This window comes from Ambystoma mexicanum, chromosome 4p (assembly GCF_040938575.1).
Source record: "Ambystoma mexicanum isolate Mex_15411 chromosome 4p, UKY_AmexF1_1, whole genome shotgun sequence".
Lineage (NCBI taxonomy): Eukaryota > Metazoa > Chordata > Amphibia > Caudata > Ambystomatidae > Ambystoma > Ambystoma mexicanum.
This window is the reverse complement of record NC_090927.1, coordinates 106307726-106327339: the sequence shown is the minus strand read 5'-3', so window position 1 is coordinate 106327339 and position 19614 is coordinate 106307726. Positions and strand designations below refer to the sequence as shown.

At 51.3% G+C, this 19614-nt stretch overlaps 1 protein-coding gene across 3 annotated transcripts in view; it reads right to left on the bottom strand.

Annotated features, from left to right (window-relative positions):
* GTF3C2 (general transcription factor IIIC subunit 2) overlaps nucleotides 1-19614 on the bottom strand; it is a 1345710-nt gene that overhangs the window by 1128658 nt on the left and 197438 nt on the right. For 2 of the 3 annotated variants that reach the window (XM_069605483.1, XM_069605482.1), the window contains one exon: nucleotides 112-212. In XM_069605483.1, the coding sequence (XP_069461584.1) occupies nucleotides 112-212 (101 nt within the window). The remainder of the gene's footprint in view (nucleotides 1-111; nucleotides 213-19614) is intronic. The other variant, XM_069605484.1, reaches the window with a different exon arrangement.

The following is a 19614-nucleotide window of genomic DNA, read 5'->3' as shown; positions in this document are numbered from 1 at the left end:
AACAAAATGTACCATGCTAAAACCTCAAACTTGCACAACCGTTTTTCTTGAAATGTTACTCCAGGGACAGCTGTGAACATTACAATTAAAGATAAAAACAGGTGTACTTACTATTCCATAGTTATTCTGGAACACTTCCACACAGGTAGCATGATGCAGTTAGGAAGACCATTTGGAGCTGTACCTTTATTCGAGAACTTCATTCTCGGCTGCTAAAAAATGAAAAGAACAAAATTAAGCAGCATTCATTTTGGTTAGGTTTTTCACCTAATAAGATTATCTGATAATCTGCGCAAAGCATCAAAATAATACATTTCAGAGAGAAATACATGGGTGCTCTGACAAATCGTGGCATAGAGTCACTTCCCCCAAGGGGGAGCCTTTCCTCGTTAGGCTAGGGAGGTGATCCCCCGTACAGGATACCCTCCCTAGGGGTAGAGGCAAGCAGGACGTCACCGGGAGAGACTCTCTCCTCCACCCCTCCCCCATGGGGACAGGGACTCCCGTTCCGATGAGAAACTCCCTTCCCAATTCACTCAGCAACCCAACAATAACAACTCTGTTGGGAGAAAACAGTAAGAATCTTTATACATCCGCTACTGTAATGTTATATGAGAGTTAAGTATCTGGATGGTACTGGGACGAAGAAAAGCAAGGGAGTCATAACTAATATGACTGAGACACTGAAGAAGGACTTCCATAAGACACAGGGGAAGCCCCAGGAGACTGTCATAGGAGTGGAAGGAGAGGGGACATCAGCGAGAGGCCTGGGAGTTTCAAGCTAGCTGCGTGAGCGACACTGGTGAACACGGGGAAACGCTGCTTCCCAAGATTGGAAGGAGCTGTAGAGAACGTGCCTGAGCTGCACGGTTCAAAGGGAAAACTAGAGAGCCTGTCAAGCCGACTCTAGTCCCAGGAGGGACAAACAAGGAAGGCTAGCAAGAGAGCGGGTAAGGTTGTAGCGGATACCAGGAGAGACATACGAGGAGGAAGCTGTGACCGACACAGGGAGAGCAAAGAAACCACTAACCAAGCCGATACCGCCTACCACAAAGCAGAGGAGGAGTCGCCGCACGCAAGAGCTGTCCTGACTTTCACAGCCTAACAGGAGAAGGAGAAAGACACCAACCCGGTGACGCAGCCCCACTAAAAGGAAGGCAAGGGGGAGAGCAGAGGACCCAGAAGAGGCAATAATACATGTCAGAATCATATTCGCAACAGGGGAATATGCGAATATAACGTTTTGGACACTCACCCTCGTCACAGTGAAAGATAAAAGTTACACACTTATTATCACAAAAGTAACCAAGAGAGTATGAATCATTACCGGGGTCATCCTACTCGTCACAGTGATGAAGCAAGTAACCAAAATAGAGAGAATGATTACTGGGGATATTCTAATCATCCCAGTGGCAGAACTAGTGAACAAGAAAGTGAGAATGAATACACCAAGTATCATACTCGTCCCAGGGAGACACTAAACTAGAAGAATAAATATCACTTCTGGAACAGTCATATTCTTCCCAGGGGGAAACGAAGTGACAAAAGAACCGAGAAAGGTAACAATACGAAGATTGGTTCTAATTCTCAGAAGTTGGACATTAGAGAAAGACTTTCAAGGATACTTGAGAAAGGAGACCTGAAGAAGGAACGTTGAGGAAGGGGATCTTACAAGAGCAGGCGGGGAAACCAGGGAGGTGAAAAGGGCCCCTAAGTGAACTGAACTAATTAATGCAATGGATAGCCAAGAACTATCTGAATATTCTTTATTAAGGCCGAGGAAGCCGTACCAGGAGAAGGGAGTCATTCTCCTGGACTTTAGTTGTTTTCCATTAGTGGTCGGGTCAGCATAGCTACGTTTTGGACAGAGGATGGGCTTCATTTTGTAACTGCATTACCGACAATGAACACCCTCGTTAGTTGTGTTTGGTAGGGAAACCCATAAAGTCAGTCAATTTCTTATCATTTTCAATAAATGTTTCTTGAGAATGACAATTTTGAATGGATTGCGTCCTCCCACCTATTCCTCATCTTTGATACACTCCGATATCCTGCTTGCAGCTCGGAACCTTGTTTTAGCATAGGGTGCCGTGCGTTGTCGACCTTGTGTCCTTAAAGGGCCTTTGTTGTCCTCAAGTATGCAGTCAATGCTGTTCTAAAAAGGCAGGCACTGCGCCCATTGCCTCAGTTCTGTTTTTCCGCACAGCTGCTTTAAACGGTTCTTCACCTCGGCAGGTTCGATAACTGCATTGAAATGTCAGCTCATACCCCGTAAACAGGCTTCAAGAGATGTGCTGAATGTTCGGCTAAGATGTCCATTACCAATCCTCATAGGGTACGTCTCTGGTGCCTGGGGTCAGGCCCCATCGTCGACTATTGTGGCTGGTGCCAGTCTATGGCTGGGAAAGCTTTAAAGGAGAGGAAGGGGAAACTTGCTTTGGGCATACAATCCCCAAAGTCGTCTTCGGTAACCCCTACAAAATAATCGTCTGAAGATAAGAGCCCAAGAGAGAGATCTCCACACTGGGCCAATAGGCACGGTAAGCGCACCAAGCGTCGAGATCTCGTCAATACTCTTCGTCGTCTTGTAGCAGATCTAACAAAAGGCGTTATTGCTCCAGATCGTCCTCTACGGATTCTTCACCTGAAGGGAACCAGGGTAAGCTTTCCAAAGAAGGGGGCTAGTAAAGCAGAGCTGGAAACATTTGGCCTGCAGATGTTGGAAGTGTTTGAGAAAGCGGCGACTTCAGCCCCTTCAAAGAAGTCGTTAGAGACTCCCGACACCATCACTTGGAAGCTCGACACGGTGTCGATGAAAACCACTGACTGCACGCCCAAGAGCCCGGACAGCAGGTTGTCGAAGGCTTCCAAGACCTCAAATGCATCTCGTGCGCCTCTTATGGCCTCGACGCCTCAAAGGGATATCCCTCCTCCGACCCACTCGACACTGTCGAAGGCATAGCAGCCGAGCACATCGAAGGCAAAGTCATCGGAGTCGAGGCCCTAGACATCCTTTTCGGAACCGTCTAAGTTTTACAAATCACAAGACAGAAGAGACTAAGTCTATGGCCTGTATATATGAGGAGGAGGAGGTGGAGCCCTATTTATGGTTTAGGACAGCAGTACATCACTCCTGGTGTTCCAGAGGAACTGATTTCCCAAGAATCAAGAATGAGGGACTTTGTGGACACCCTGAAGGATGCCAGTGGTCTGTATACTTCCCCAGAAGTTGATTTTGGCACTCCTGAAGGCTCAGGACATGCTGATGCTTCTTATAGAGCAGTAATTGCTACGTTTATAGAATACTTGGGCTCGAGATAGATCTGTCGAGTATGAACAAGAAGACTTGGCTGATCTCTTGGATAAGGGGCCACCTAAGACCCAGTCCTTCCCTTTCATACTGTAGTCAAGAATATGGTCTTGGAGAACTAGAAAAATCTGGGCACCATTCCTGCAGTCCACAAGGACTTAACCAAGAAATACAGACCCTCATCAGTGGATCTGGATCTTCCTTTGAAACATCCACGTCCTCCAAGCCTTTTTGTTCAAGCAGCCACTGCTGCTTCGAAGGGAGCAGCCTATCCCACGATCCCTCCAGACAGGTAGGATAAAAGGCTTTATGCTATTGGAAAGAACGTATTTTCTTCAGGGAGTATGGAACTGAAGGCAGCCAATGCAACTTGCGCACTGGCAATGTTTACGTACACTTTGTGGGAGGCAATTGCCATGGCATTGGAGCAAAATCTCAGTCTGGCCATTAGACAGCCCCAACAGAGTCGACCAACTGTCTTCTAATGTGGAAATTTAGAAATTATTAATTTCAATACTACTCCTCTACTGAGAGAGCAAGAGGTCAGTTTACGCAAAGGGGACAGAGAAGACAACCACAGGGTGGCCAAGGTGGGTCAGGTAGAGGAGCTGCTACAGCTACTGCCTCCTTGCCTCCCACACACGGCGAGTACCCCAAAATCGCTTTGAAAAATATTTGTCTGCAGTGGGAGGCAGGTTAGCCCAGCATCCGAAAGAACGGCAAAGTATTACAGCAGATGCTTGGGGGCTCTGCAAACTCTCACCCATGGCTACTGACTCCCCTTTCTGTAGAGACCACCAAACTGTCCCCCAAGAGGCCAGTCCTTGAAAGTACCAGATCCGCTCCTCCTAAAGGAAGTTCGGAAACTGTTGTAGAAGGGTGTAATCTAACAGGTACCTGTAGCGGAAAGAAATCAAGGCTGGTACTCTAATTTCCTGATCCCGAAAAAGGACGCAGGGTTGCAACCCATCTTGGACTTGAAACGCTTGAACAAGTTCCTCAGGAAGGACACGTTCAAGATGGTCGCTCTTTCGCAGATCCTCCAGGTGCTTCAGTTCCAGGATTGGATGGTGTCATTCGATCTTCAGGATGCTTATTTTCATGTGCCGATTAATCTCAAACAAAGAAAATACCAGAGATTCGCTGTTGGCAGTTCTCAGTATCAGTTTCTAGTACTGCCATTCGGGCTGACCTCCGCCCTAGGTATTCACCAAGCTGATGGCGGTGGTGGCAGCAAATCTACAGAGGAGGGGGATTCACATCTACCCCTACCTGGACGATTGGCTGATCAGAGCCTGTTCAACCGAGCAGCCTCTGGAACATCTGGACAGCAAGTACTAAACGCATCAAGGCCCTTACTCGCCAAAGACAGTTGGCCAACTATAGCCCGAGCAGTCATCGGCTCTAAGCTAGATTACTGTAATGTCATCTTCTCAGGCACATCTTCCAGAAACATTCAGAAACTACAAGTTATACAAAACAATGCCTTGCAAGAAGCACTCAATATTCTCAAGAACATATCTCAGCTGACAGAAGAGATGCTCACTGGCTGCCTATCTGAGAAAGCATTATATTTAAAACCCTATCACCCATAAATGCCTCCCTTAAACTGCCCCCCTTACCCCACCCACAAAATCAACAAAGCCCCATCTACCAGACCCACCAGGACACCTTATGTGCACCACCTAATCCTACCTTAAGTCAGGCGAGTAAAAGCTGGAGGCTCTAGCTTCCCCTACACTGCAGTCAAATACTGGAATGCCCTCCCACACTCACTCATAATGGGTAATCTGCATAACCCTAAAAAACCAGCTGTTTCAATAGACAGCCTTGCTTTCGCTCTGCTACCTGGTTTGCCTTCACTCTGCTACCCGACTTGTTTTCGCTCTGCTACCCTTCTTCCCTTACCTGTACCTGTGATAGCTGCATTCTTTCTGTTTTATTTATTTTCTTCTTCCTAAATCTAATGTAATGAACATGTTCTTGTAACCAGTGCCTCAATGCCCCTGGGTTGTTTGTACACTTTATAAAATGAAATTAATAATAATAAATATGCAGGGGCACCCAGGTAAAGGGAGTTGGCGTAGTCTAGGTTGGAGAGGATGACAATCATGATCGCTGTTATTCTGCGAGTGTAGGAGAGATAAGGGAACCTGCGGCTGAGAATGCAGAGCGTAGACAGCAATATTTAGACACATAGTTGATGTTGTGTGAATGTGTCCGATACCAGTACATGGTACATACATCGCAGGTTCTTTAGTTAGTTGGATGCGAGAGGATAGAGAAGGGGTGGTTGAGGGGGGGCGTAGTCTTCCTGCACATCATGATTATTGTTTTTTCCCTGGTTGAGGAGGAGGTGGTTAGCATCATCCAGTAGTCGATTTGAAGTGAGGTTGGAATAGGGGATGGACGAGGACTTCGGGATCTTTAAGATGATCAGGGTGTTGTCTGCGCTGTTGTTGCAGGTTAGGTCATATGTGAGCGAATGAGAGCAGGGAAGGGGCTCAGGTGAAGGTTGAAGAGCAGGGGGGGATATGGAGGCACCCTGTGGTTCCCCGTTGGTGACAGGGTGGCCCGGTGGGGGGGGGGGGGGGGGGGTTGTCGAGAAGGGAGGAACAGGGTTGATTTGTTAACGAGGAAGGAGGAAATCCACCTAAATGATTTGTCCATAATGCTGAGTGAGTAGACTGTCGGTGAGGATGCATTGGTCTATAGTGTCAAAGAACACAGAGGTCGAGGAGGATAAGTACAGTACAGACTTCTGAGTCTGCAGTTCTTTGAGGTCATCCCAAATGGAGACTAGGGATGATTCAGTTCCTCTAAGGGATCTGAAGCCGGACTCAGCGCAGTCAAGGAGGAGGTTGGAGTCAGTGAAAAGGCAAAGCTGGGAATAGGCCATTCGTTCAATAAGTTTGGCTATGAAGAGATTGTTAGTGATAGGTCTGTAATTGGCTGGAAGGAGGGGGGGTCAAGCGAAGGTTTTTTGAGCAGGGGTTTGATGTGTGATGTCTTAAACGCTGCTGAGAATATGCCTGAGATGAGGAAATAATTATAGATCCTGCGATGCTACCTACACAGGTTGAGCAAACAATATCATTAAGGAGGGCATGGATCTCCCGGGGATCCGGACGGGCGGCTGCTAGCAAGCACCTTCAGGAATTCGGGTCGAGACAGGAGAATATGTGGGATCGGACCAGGATGCAGGCAATGGCGACAGGAGCACTGCTAGTTTATCGCCGATGGGGAGGTTTTTTTTCCACAGAAATTGTGAGGAAGTGGTCTGAGGAGGTATCTATCACAGAGTGCTTGGGAGTTTGGGGAGGGGGTTGAGTGCAGTGAAGGGCCTTTAATTCTAAGATGATCTTGTGGAGTTCCCTGCTGGTGTTATGGGCGTTAGAGATTCTGTTCCAGAAGGATTCTTTTGGCCATCCGGATTTCTGCTTTGTAGGCTTTCATCTGAATGGCGTAAGCAGCTCTATTCTCAGGAGATGGGACGGCCCGCCATATGTGCTCCAGGGTGCGGTTAAGTGAGGGATTTGAGTGACGGGGTGAACCATCTAGGAGGAAGGGCCTTGTCTGTGGGAGGAGGATCTGGTGGAAGGCGAGTGGTCTGAGGGCATTGCAGAGCCCTCAGACCACTCAAGGGTCAAAATGGTGGATGGAGAGGGAGATTGGGGAGGGAGGCACGTAGCGAGTCAGCCAAGTCGAGTTAGTATGGCCTTGTTCTACAGCGGTAAGCAGGTGGACAGTTCAGTGTTAGTCAAGCAGGGAGGAGCGATTGCAGTCGATAGCGAGAAGATGCTGCATGGTCTGTCCAGATTAGTAGTTGGGGGGGGGGGGGGGAGGTGGCAAGGAGATCAGGTTGGAGGAGCCGAATATTGCATCTAGTGTATGTCATGCCATGTGCATGGCACCTGAAATCAGTTGAGCCGTTTTGGGGGCTTGCAGGTTGTCCAGGAGTGATTGTCATGGGGTTAGGCGGGCATCGTACGATAAACTGAGATAGTCTACCATGGTGAGGGCTGCGTGAGCGACTAGGGTGGCCACTAGAGAGTCGCTTAGAGCATCAGCCAAGTTTCTGTTATAGCCGGGAGATCTGTATAGGAGTAAAAAGCTGTGGGTAAGAGGAATTGAGGCGAAATTTCACTAGGAGGCATTTTCAGTCTGCGTTGCAGGCTTGTTCCTCTGAGTGGGAGATGGCGATGTATAATTCTGGGAGGATGGCGATCCCGCCTGCTCTGCTGGTTCTGTTGTGCAGGATTAGTGTGCAGCTTGGGGTAAATGCCTCATGTGCATTTACCCCAGGCTGAATAGATACGATATGAAAGAAACTAATGGATACGAAATGATAGAAACGTCAGAGTACCAGGTTTCTGTGATGAAAAGGATGTCTGGACTTTCAGAGGAAATCAAGTCGTATATGGTGTATTGTTTTGTGGCGACAGATCTGGCGTTAATTAAGAGGCATGAAACTTGATTAGATGGACAGAGGTTGTTGGCCCCCCCCCAGAAAGGGGAGCAGCGAGGGAATTGCAGGTGGGTCCCTCATCAGAGGTGTGGAGTCAGGTGGAAGAGGGACCGGGGTGGGTGCAGGGCTGTGACTGGTGTCGCCAAGTGGGATTGTAGATGAATGGAGGTGGACAGGGAGAGAGGGATGTGTAATGTTGGAGATGACATCAGGTTGTTGATTTCCAAAGGGGTGTGCTGAGTGGGGCCAGTGCTGAGGGTGTTGAAGGATGTGTTGAAGAGTGATTTCACTAGGTTGCGCGCGTTGGGGGAGGTTGCAATGGTGTAAGTCAGAGGTGCAGGCAGGTATCTTAGGTGGAGGAGGGCGGGGAGTGGGGAGGACAGGGTGAAGTGTGCAGAGATGAGAGGCTCAGAGTGTTGCTGATTGTGTGTTTTAAAGGATTCTTGGGTGCCTATGGCACGTGTGTGAGAGTCAGTGGGGCAGCCGTGAATGGGATATTGGCAAGTGTTCCCGGGCAAGGGATGCAAAGGCCTTGATGGGTTTGGGAGGGTGCAACGGTGGGTGTTGGTGAGCTGTGAAGATTTTGGGGGAGGTCTTTGAGGAAGGGTGCAGTGGGAGGTTTCCGGATGGGTGCCGAATATTCACAGCTAAAGGAGGAGGAGAAGGGTTAGCCAGATTTCTGGTGCGCCATAGTGCCCCTCTAACCTTGAGCAGCTTGGCATGATGGATAGTATGCTGCCTCTGCTCTGCAGCACTATCAGCAAACTCAAAGGCAGCTAGATTAAGGGTGGTTGAGATTCAAAGCGCGGCTGGATTAAAAACAATGCCAAAATTCAAAGCCGAGCTAGAATTCAGATCGTGGACCCACTTGAGTTTCATTTTGAGGGTAGCCACTGTGTTAAATCTAGCTGCACTTTGAATGTTATCGCTTTGAAGAATCAAATTGCGGGGTTGGGGGCACTGCTTTACACTCAAAATGCAAATAGATTCAACACAGTGGCAAAATACAAAGTGCAGCTAGATTTAAAACAGTGGCTATAATTAAAATGCAGCTCGATTCAACCAAGTGGCAAAATTCAAAGCGCAGCTTGAATTCAAACGGGGGCTTTACTCACAATGTTTATTTGGGTATTTATTTACTTATATGGCGCTCCAAACCCAAAAGGTATCCGGGTGCAAATTTACATGTTACAATAATTACATTTGGAGAACAAAGTTAATGGGTTACATTACATTTGACATTATGAATTGCAGTTGGATGGCATGAGGCTTAGCAGGTTGCAAGGGGGCGTGGCTTGAGCCCATGGAGCGAGGCAGCCTTGAACGAGGCTCCCGTCGAGAGCCTGCTTCAGATCCTGATACAGAGCGGTTTGGTCTGGAATATTGCAAATATAAGCACACCCCCAGCTGTATGAAGTGGTTCTGCCGCCCGGGAGTACAACGCCGACAAAAATCAGAGCACTCTGAGATCAGGAAAGAAGGGTGAAAATACCCGGCCCGACGGCGCAAAGATGGCGGATGAAGCCGCAGCTTGCTCCTGAGGAGGGGGAGAGGTCATAGCCGACAGGTCTGTCTCTGAGCCTGAGACTACAAAAAGCACTGGGTGCTGGCGCCTGCATGGAAGGCGTCTCCCTGCATAACAGAGAGCAGCAAGAGTTTGCGGCAGTGGTCGAAGCTGAAAATAATGAGCTCCGGTGTGTGGTCCCTGTGAGTAGGGAGAGCCGCGGAGACCTGGCACTTAAATGGTGCGCGAACACTGGCTGAACGCATACGGCTGGTGAACAAACCGAAGCTCCGTGAGTACGGAAAGGTCCTGAACCGCAGGTGGAAGGGCGCTCCGAGAGGCTACCGCGAGGTGCTGGGAAATCAGCTGGGCGCCTCAGACCTAGAGTTAACGTGGTCCACTGCGGGTGGAGCAGGGGAGCCCACGGCCCGCTTGTTGCCTGACGAGCTGATGCATGGGTATGCGAAAAGGTCTCGGATCGTGTAAGGAGCGCACTGAGAGGCGGTTGCGAGGTGCTGAGCTTCCTAACCCAGAGTCAACGTGGATCGCTGCAGGCGAAGCGGACGGGTTCACGGCCTGCTGGAAGCCGACATATGCGTTGTGTGCAGCTACCAAAGACATCGCACAGCATAATTTGCAAGGTACGTGGCTACCGTTCTGCCGTCCCAACTGGGCATAAGTAGGCGGACAGGGCTAGGTTAACACAGTGGCATACTAGGAGCAAGAGTGCGCGATCCCAGACGGGCAAATGGCACAGCAGGCACTATGAAAACACTGGTGCTCTGATTTGAGAAATACGAAAAGGGCTGTAAACCCTGCAGCAAACCACAAACAGTAGGGGTTAAAGTGTAGGAAGCCAATCAAGGAAGATAGTGCTAGGTGACTGCGCGCAGTGGAGTGAGCCAGGAGATAGATTGGCTTGAAGACTGGCTCGAGCTGTACAGGCAAAGACACCGATACAGGCCCTGGGAAGCAGAGGGAAGCGACCCATATAAGCAGTTCCTCCCCTCCAAATCGGCTAAGAACTGCGCCAGAAGCAAAGACAGGTACATACATACAGGTGAAAGCTGGTGCCTGAATGAGAAACGAAACTGGTAGCTGCCCAGTGATACGCACCAAGCATAACTGCACAGGTGATACTGTGGAGCTACATGGGACTGAAAGGCGAGCAGTGGGTGGGGACTGCTGTCTGTCTGCACCAGTGCCTGGATTATCTGGAGAGAGGTGTAGAGCTGGTACTACTGCGCTGGAGGTGGGCAACCCAATGGGCAACTTAATCTATATAAACCTGCACTGCTAACAGGCGGACTGGAGAACTGGTTGGACATTTAGTTCTCAGACACCCCAACACCACCAGGCGGGTCACATAACTGAGGTAGATTGGCGCTTGTCACTAGCCCTAGAACACCAAATGACACAAGGGTTAACGACCTGGTCCTGGACCCTGGGTATCTGGCTGCGTTATTAGTAAACTAGACTGGTGGGGTCTCCTTCAGTAGAACTTGAGCGCGGTGCTGTGGCCCTTGGTTGGAACTAACTCCATATCTTGAGATAATGTCACCCCCCAAAGGCAAGAATAAGTCAACCATCATGGACTCATTCAATGGAGCCAGACAGCGAAGTGACTCATTGCAGACCGCCAGCGCTGCACAGCAGGAAGCGGAGAAAGAGGACCCGAGCAGGAAGGTAGACCGGGTACTGGCAGCAATCGCAGCGCTGAGAACCTCCTTGGAAACTAAAATTAGGGAAGTAAAAGTGGACACAGCTACTGCTTCAGGATGCTCAAAACCTAACGGAGAGAGTGACAACAGCTGAAACGGGTCTGAAAGAAACCCAGGAAACCACAAAAGAGCTTGAAGCTAGGGGGAAGGAGTTGGAGAGAAGGAACGCAGTACTGGAAATGAGATCGAGGATGCGGAAGGGACGGCACAACATGCATCTGGTGGGAATCCCGAAAGGGATGGAGGGCTCGAACCCCACTAGCTTTGTGGAGAACTTATTGCAACAGGAGATTGGCGCTGGAAACATGTCGCAGGGATTTGGATTTGCTGTGGAGTGAATCCACAGTTCTCTACAGAAACGACCCCCCGAACCCTGGGGTCCTACCCCCACACAATGATCGCGAAAATCTTAAACTTTCAGGACAGAGAGATAATCTTGAATTCTTGAGATCCAGTGTGACAATTCGAAAATTGCCATCTACCCCGACTACACACCCAATATACAAAAAGCTAGGAATGTGTTTGTACCGATCAAGGCCAGGCTCCAGCATCTCAATATTAAGTACATGGTCGTGTACCCGGCACGACTCAAGATCACTTATAAGGGTAGAGTGCAGTTCCTGGACACCCCAGCTGCTGCTCACATGTGGTTGTAACACAACAACCTGGGGGAGGGAGGGAAGCCTGGCACCTGAGAAACTGCCTGATGGGTTGGGGGAGGGGCAGAACTCACAAGCAGGGTAGCCACGTGAGGGGCAGCTATTGCTATGCATGCTTGTGGGGTGTGCGATAGGAGTAATTATTGCCAAACTGCATGTTGATCAAAAATGACGGGCAGTGTTCGACTGCTTCCCTTGGGTTTGGAGACCTATCCCGTGCAAAGGTTGGTGTTGGCCTGTTGCCAGCATCTGTTATACTACACCCAATGACCTGGACAGGGTTTGGAGGTGCGAGTGCGCCTGAGCGCGGCCTGCAAAATGCAGCCGCTGGGCAAATGTTTATAGTTTGTTGTTAGTAGTGTTAATTGTTATGTCCTCACGCAGATGGTCGCAGTTGAGTGCGCACAAATGTAGTAGTGGTGCCAGGGGAGCTATAGAAGGGAGGAGTTGGATGCCTGACAAGGTGGTGAAGTTCAAGGGGTGCAGCGGGATGGAATTAAGAGATAGATGGGGTTCGCGAACCAAACAATCATATGGCAACTAGCATTCAAGTGAGGACGTGGAATGTGAGGGGCCTAGGCACACATTTACGCAGAAACAGAGTAAAATCCTTCTTAGGCAGAAAAAAGGTGTCCATCGCATTGTTACACGAGACCCACTTAAAAGCTGAAGATCTAGTGAAGCTAAACTAACGATGGGGAGGGCAAGGTTACGGGGTGGCATACTCAAAATATGTAAGAGGGTTATATACGTGGTTCCACTCCAATGTTACGTTCCGCTTGATGGGGATGGAGGCTGACAAGGAAGGGAGATTCTTGATACTGTGGCGTCACATAGACCAAATTGAGGTGTACATTGTTAACTCCTACTTCCCTAATCATGGTATCCTGACACATGTTGGCATGATCAGTGCTAACTTGCGCAACATGCAGAATGTTGTATCATATAAGGTGGGGATTTCAACTGTGTCTGCGATCCACAGTTAGACTGGTCTACCCCACCCAGGAGTGAAGGTGGGCCTGTACCCCTAGCATTGAACAAAGTGCTATTGAATCTTGACCTAATCGATCTGTGGAGGGAAACTCATCCTGAGGATAGATGCTATTCCTACTGCTCCTCCTCTCCTCTTCCCATGGCCTTTACACCAGGATTGACTACTACTTTGTGAGTCGGGCCCAAAGGTGGGTGCAGCCCAATACTTGAGCAGATCAATCTCTGATCACTCCCCGTTGTTGATGGAATGGACCATGAGAGGGCCCCCGATCCCCTATTCCAATGTGGCGTATGCTCACGGATGCCCTAATGGATCAACCCTTTAGGGACGAGTTCAAAGTGAAACTAGAGGAGTTCCTGGAGCACATTGTGGGCAGCGTGAGGGGATGGGGAACTGTCTGGGAAACGCTGAAGGTGGTTGTGAGGGGAGAGGTGTTGACTAGTGCGGGAGGCATTTGTAAAACCCTGAGGGTGGAATTGGAGCGGCTGGAGGAGGAAATCTGGCAACTTGAGGCGAGGACCTCTGGGCAGCAAGCTGGGGGAAGCAACACTAGCAGATACTAGAGGATGCTGTCAAGAGGCGTGGCAAAGGCTAGCAAAATTTTACCACACAGTTAAGAGCACCAGGGGTCACACGGAGGGGGATAGACCCAGTAGACTCCTATCATGGTTATGTAAGAGGGAGCATCCTAGACAACTGACTACTGAACTGAGGAGCGCGGATGGTATACTGTGTATAATGCAGTCAGATATTAACAGGTTGTTTGCAGACTTCTACTCTGAACTCTCCAAACATGAAAGGCAGGTTCCTAGAGAGGAGATATTGGACACCCTGGAGGAGGTGGGGCTCCCTGAACTAGGTGCGGCGCAGCAAGTAACACTGGAGACATAAATTACTGTGGATGAGATAACTGAGGCTATCAGCTCACTGGCCACTTGCAAAACCCTGGGCAGTGACGGTTTACCCCCTGAATTTTATAAAACATATGCAGCGGTGGTGGCCCTGTTGATACATAAGTTATTTATGGAGGCCTATGAGACAGGCCGGCTTCCGAGTAGTATGAGGGAGACGCTGGCGATTCCGATCCCTTAACCTGGGAAGCCCACTGATAGCTGCGATTCCTATAGGCCATTATCCATGCTTAACTATGTTAGGAAAATCCTGACTACGATACTGGCGGGGCGGCTTCGCAGGGTGATTGGGCGATTAGTGCATGAAGACCAGAACAGCTTAATTCCAGGCCGCAGCACTGCCCTCAACTTGCAAAGATTGCAGCACATTGTGGCACAAACCGCTGGATGTCATGGACCTTGCGTGGTGGTGTCACTTTGATTCGCTGTATTGGGAATGGTTGTTTGAGGTTTTGAGGGCGTTTGGATTCGGTGATCAGTTTATAGGTTGGGTGAGAATACTCTATGCATCCCCAGTTGCCCGTGTAAAATCAGGTAGGCAGGTGTCTGAGGCTTGGGACATACAAAGGGGAACAAGGCAGGGGTGCCCTTTGTTGCCCATGCTATATGTGCTGGCGCGTGAACCACTGGCAATTTATCTTCGCAAGGAGTTTCTGGAGGCAGGCATATGGGTCGGAGGGGTTGGTCGAACAAGTTACTTTCTTACCTGGTAACGTTCTTTCGATGGGATGGTCCGACGACGTATTCCATATCTATGACATGTAATCACCACAGCTGTGCTCCTTCGGAAACTTTTTTCGGCGTCTGTGTCCTGCGTCGATGACGTCGATGCGCCGTCGTCGAGGGCCTCCTCCGACGTCTGACGTCATCCGATGTGATAAGTAGGACGCACGACGCCCGTAGCCTCAGTTGTAGTTTTTTCCCCCAGAACGTGTGACACTAGTCAACTGCCAGTCAGACACAAAGCCTTGCGGAACGTAAGCTGCAATCGCAAAAGAAATTCTGCAGCGGGGAAGGCAGGGCGGGAGCGATATGGAATACGTCGTCGGACCATCCCATCGAAAGAACGTTACCAGGTAAGAAAGTAACTTGTTCTTCGAGGGGATTGGGTCCTCCGACGTATTCCATATCTATGACAGACTCCCAAAGCAGTACCAGAGCAAAGAGGAGGGAAGGAATTTAGAATCAAAATTTAGAATAGCCAATCAAATAGCAGAGCAAAGGACCGCCTTGCCAAAGGCCAGATCCTGTGCACGGATGGAATCGAGGGAATAGTGACGTACAAATGTATGTACTGAAGCCCAGGTGGCTGCATCACAGATGTTGCGAATAGGAACACCCCTCTGCAGGGCAGTAGACGCAGCCATACCCCTGGTAGAATGGGCCCGCAAGCCAGCCGGTGGGTCCTTACCCGCCAAGCGGTAGCACTCCGAGATGGCCAAAATAATCCAGCGAGACAACGTCTGTTTCGTCACAGCTTGCCCCAAACGCTTTCCAGCGTAACCAATAAAGAGTTGATCGTCCACTCTGACCCGGGACATGCGTGAAACATAAAAGCTTAAAGCTCTCCTAGGATCAAGCCTATGGAGCCTCTCCTCTTCCTTACCAGGATGCGGAGGAGGATAGAATGCCGGAAGAACAACCTTCTGGGCCAAATGAAATTCCGTCACTACCTTCGGAAGAAAAGAAGGACGTACTCTAAGGACAACCCTGTCCTTGTGAAATACAGTGAAGGGTGGCTTAACTGAAAGTGCCTGTAACTCACTCACTCTGCGAGCGGAAGTAACCGCAACTAAAAACACAGTTTTCAGAGTTAACAGCCTCAAAGGGCAAGAATGTAAAGGCTCAAACGGAGCACCCATAAGAAACTTAAGAACAAGGTTTAAATCCCAGCCGGGCACCAGGAAAGGTGACGGAGGGAACACATTAGTGAGCCCTTTCAGAAACTGTGAAATTAAAGGGATTTTAAAGTAAGAACACTCTTCAGACGAGCGCTTAAAGATGGACAGCGCCGCCAGGTAACCTTTAATGGTACCCACTTGCAAGCCCCTGTGGGCCAAAGAAAGTAAAAAGGACAGAACCATGGGGATGTCACATGCAAAAGGATCCACATTCTGAACTCTGCACCAGTCGCAGAACTTACGCCAACGGCAACGGTACAGAGACTTTGTTGCTGGCCTTTGGGCCGAAAGCAACACCTCCATCACGTCTTCAGGGAGGTCCCAATCCCTATACCTCAACCTTTCAGAAGCCAAGCGTGAAGGTTGAGGGATCTGACCTCTGGATGGAGAACCTGAACTCCCGTGAGAGCAGATCGTCTCGGTAGGGAAGACGACGCGGAGGGCAGATGGACAAGTCGAGAAGGTCCGGGTACCACGTCCTCCGAGCCCACGCCGGAGCAATGTGGATCATCCGGGAACCGAACTTCCGTAACCTCCGCAGCACTTGCGGGATGACGGGGACTGGAGGAAACGTGTACAGCAGCGGGAACGACCACTCCACCACGAACGCGTCTCCTAAGGCTCCTTTTGGAGGAAATTCCCGCGAGCAAGCACTTCCGGTTGACACTGGAGACGAAGAGATCCACTCGAGGGGTCCCCCAAAGGGCGAAGATCTCCAGGAGAATCTCCTGAGCCAACTCCCACTCGTGAGAGATCGTGCTCTGCCTGCTCAGAGCGTCCGCCGTCACGTTTTCGTCTCCGGCCAGATGAACTGCCGAGATCGAAACTTCCTGCTGGATGGCCCAGAACTCGAGCTGCATCGCCTCCGTGCACAGAGGAAGTGACCCTGCCCCCCCCCTTTTTGTTGAGGTAGTGCATGGCCACTGTGTTGTCCGTCAGGATCAGGACACTCTTTTCTCGCACAGTCGGCAGAAAAGCCTTCAGGGCTAGCCTGACGGCCCTCAGCTCCAACAGATTGATATGGAGTCTGGACTCCGACGGAGACCAACGACCGCTGACTGTCAGCCCGTTGGGCATGAGCTCCACAACCCGTGAGGGATGCATCCGTCACGATCGTCACCTCCGGCCAGGGAAGCCAAAAAGGAGCCCCCTTCATCAAGTTGCCTTCGACGGCCCACCACAGAAGGTCCCGGGCGACCGGGGGCGGCACCTGAACCGGGTCCGACATCCTGCCGGAGGACTGCGACCATTGCGTCTTGAGCGCCCACTGCAAAGATCTCATCCGCAGGCGAGCCTCTGGCACCAGAAGAATGCAGGATGCCATGAGGCCGAGCAGCCTCAAGAACACAAACGCTGGGAGCGTCTGGGCATGCTGAAACTTGTGCACCATCTGCTGAATGTGAAGAGCCCTCACCTGGGAAGGAAAACACTGCCCCAGGGAAGTGTCGAGCACTGCTCCGATGTACTGGAGCCGCTGTGTTGGCGTCAAACGAGACTTCTTTAAATTGAGGGGGAAGCCCAGCCTGTGAAGGGAGTGGCAGGTGACGGACATATGATCCAGGACTTGCTCGGGAGAGCTCCCCCTGATCAACCAATCGTCCAGGTAGGGGTAGACGTGAATCCCCCCCTTGCCTGAGATGCGCTGCCACCACCACCATGAGCTTCGTGAAAACCCTCGGGGCGGAGGTCAATCCGAACGGCAGGACCCGAAACTGAAAGTGCGAGTCGCCAACCGCGAACCTCAGTTACTTCTTGTGCTTGGGATGGATCGGCACATGGAAGTAAGCATCCTTGAGGTCGAGTGACACCAACCAGTCCTGAAGCTGAAGGGCCTGGAGGACTTGAGAGAGAGAGAGTAATCATCTTGAACTTGTCCTTCCTGAGGAGTTTGTTCAAACCGCGCAAGTCCATGATGGGTCTCAATCCCCCGTCTTTCTTCGAAATCAAAAAATAAGGGGAATACCATCCCTTGTTCCTCTCCGCTACAGGCACCAGTTCTATGGCGCCTTTCTCCAGCAGGGCTTGAATTTCCTGCGCAAGGAGCGGATCCGGACTCTGCAAAGAGAGGTTCCCCGGTGGATTGTCGCGAGGCCTGTGCCGAAAGGGAAGACAGTAGCCGTGGGTTATGATCTCCAGAACCCACACATCTGAAGTAATGGCTTGCCACTCTACAAGATGCTGCGCCAGCCTTCCCCCAACCGGCGAACCATGGGACATGGCCTAATGACTGAGTGGGAGCGGCCGCGGCGTTACCTGAGGGCAAAGAGGCAACTCCCCGAGCGGCCTTGGCACCACGGGTACCCTGTCGTCCACCTCTGGTACCCCTGCGTTGGCCTCTTTGACTGCCAGCTCCTCTCGCTTTACTGAAGGACGAGTAATAGCGAAAGGAACCACCCCACCACTGCTGTCCCCTAGGACGAAAAGGCGGAGGTTGGCGAACTGCAGCGCCCAACGACTTCGCTGCAGCTTTCGAGGTCTGCAACCTCTCAAGGCTCTCGTCAGCCTTGCTGCCAAAAAGGTGTTCACCGTCAAAGGGCATGTTGAGGAGCCGAGACTGCACATCAGGAGCAAACCCCGACTTCCGCAACCACGCAAACCTGCGTATCACGGTGCTCGCCGCCATGGACCTACTGACGCATTCAGCTAAGTCCAAACCCGACTGAACGGACTCACACATGGCATCCTTACCATCCTGGACCATAGCAAGGAAACCATCCCGTTTGTCCCCTTCGGGAATATGTTCAGCCGCTAACGCAACACAGTTCCACAGAGGGTGTGTGTGAAACGAGACAAGGCACAAATGGAGTTGGCCGCCTGAAGCGCCATACCACCAGAAGAAAACACTTTCTTCGCCCAGCCATCAAAACATTTGTCGTCCCTATCAGGAGGGATGGTAGGGTACGACGCCTGCTTTGCCGGGGCCGCCTGCACCACCAAACTCTCCGGAGTGGGGTGCCTGGTCAAGTAGCAGGGGTCGCTACTGGCTGGACGGTATTTCCGCGACAAGGATCTGCCCACCGCCGGGAGACTCTCCGGAGCAGTCCAAGCCGCCGCCACCCTTCTCTGTAAAGCCATATGGAACGGCAGTACCGGATCAGCTGGGGGACCAACATCAAGGATGTCAGTCAGATCATCCTGCACAAACTCCCCTGGGGGAGCAGACCATCCCAAGTACTCAGAAACCCTAGCCATAAGGCGCCGGTACGAGGAATCGGCATGAGAGCCAGGCTCAGGCCTACAAAACTCCACCTCCGGAGAGGTGTCCAGTCCACTGGCATCATGCAGTGACTGTCTCAAATCGTCAAACTGACTATGGCCCGAGACAATTTCATCTGGAACCCGACTAGGAACCAGGCCATCAGAATCCTCATCCGCCTATGAAATATAGTCCAGGTGGCGAAAAGAAGGCACCCGAGAGTGCTTGCTCTTAACCAGAGCCTTCCTAGGGGGTTCTCCCGTGCCACGGGGTACCTCCGACACGAAAGGCGTCGAGCGAATCGGCGCCGGCGTCGAGAGAACCGGCATCGGCGCCGAGAGGATCGGCGTCGAGGAAATCGGCGTCTACGCCAGATGCAGCGCCTCCAGCATCGGCGGCGTCGACACAGCTCTCGAGGCCGGAGCCCCGAGCGTGTCCCTCGACGACTTGAGCGTCGACGGCTTCGACGGCTTCCTCGGAGCCGGAGCCTCGAGAAAGCCTGTCGACGCCCTCGACGCCTCAGACGTCGAGGTCTTCCTCGAAGACCTCACAGGTGCACACGGTCTCGAACGCGTCGAGGACCGGGACCTGGAACGGGTACGTCGAGAACGAGTCCCCTTGTCCGAACGGGACCTCTCCCGTGACTCGCGCCGACCACTCTTGCGAGCGGCGTCTCTCGACCTCTCACGACCGACCCCACTCGGGGGCGCGGATGGCTTAGTACCCTGCGACTCAAGAATCGCCAGCATTTTCTTCCCGAAGCCCATTCCTCTGGCGTCGCACGGCTGGTGGGGTAAGCGACGTGCCGGGCAGAGTCCTCCGAAGAGGACCTGGAAGACGACCGGTGTCGGCGCTTCCGAGAATGCCTCGAAGAGGCTGAGGAGTGGCGAGACCGACTCCTAGAAGGAGACCCACGAGACTTCCGACGATGACGCGGAGAGTCACCCCTC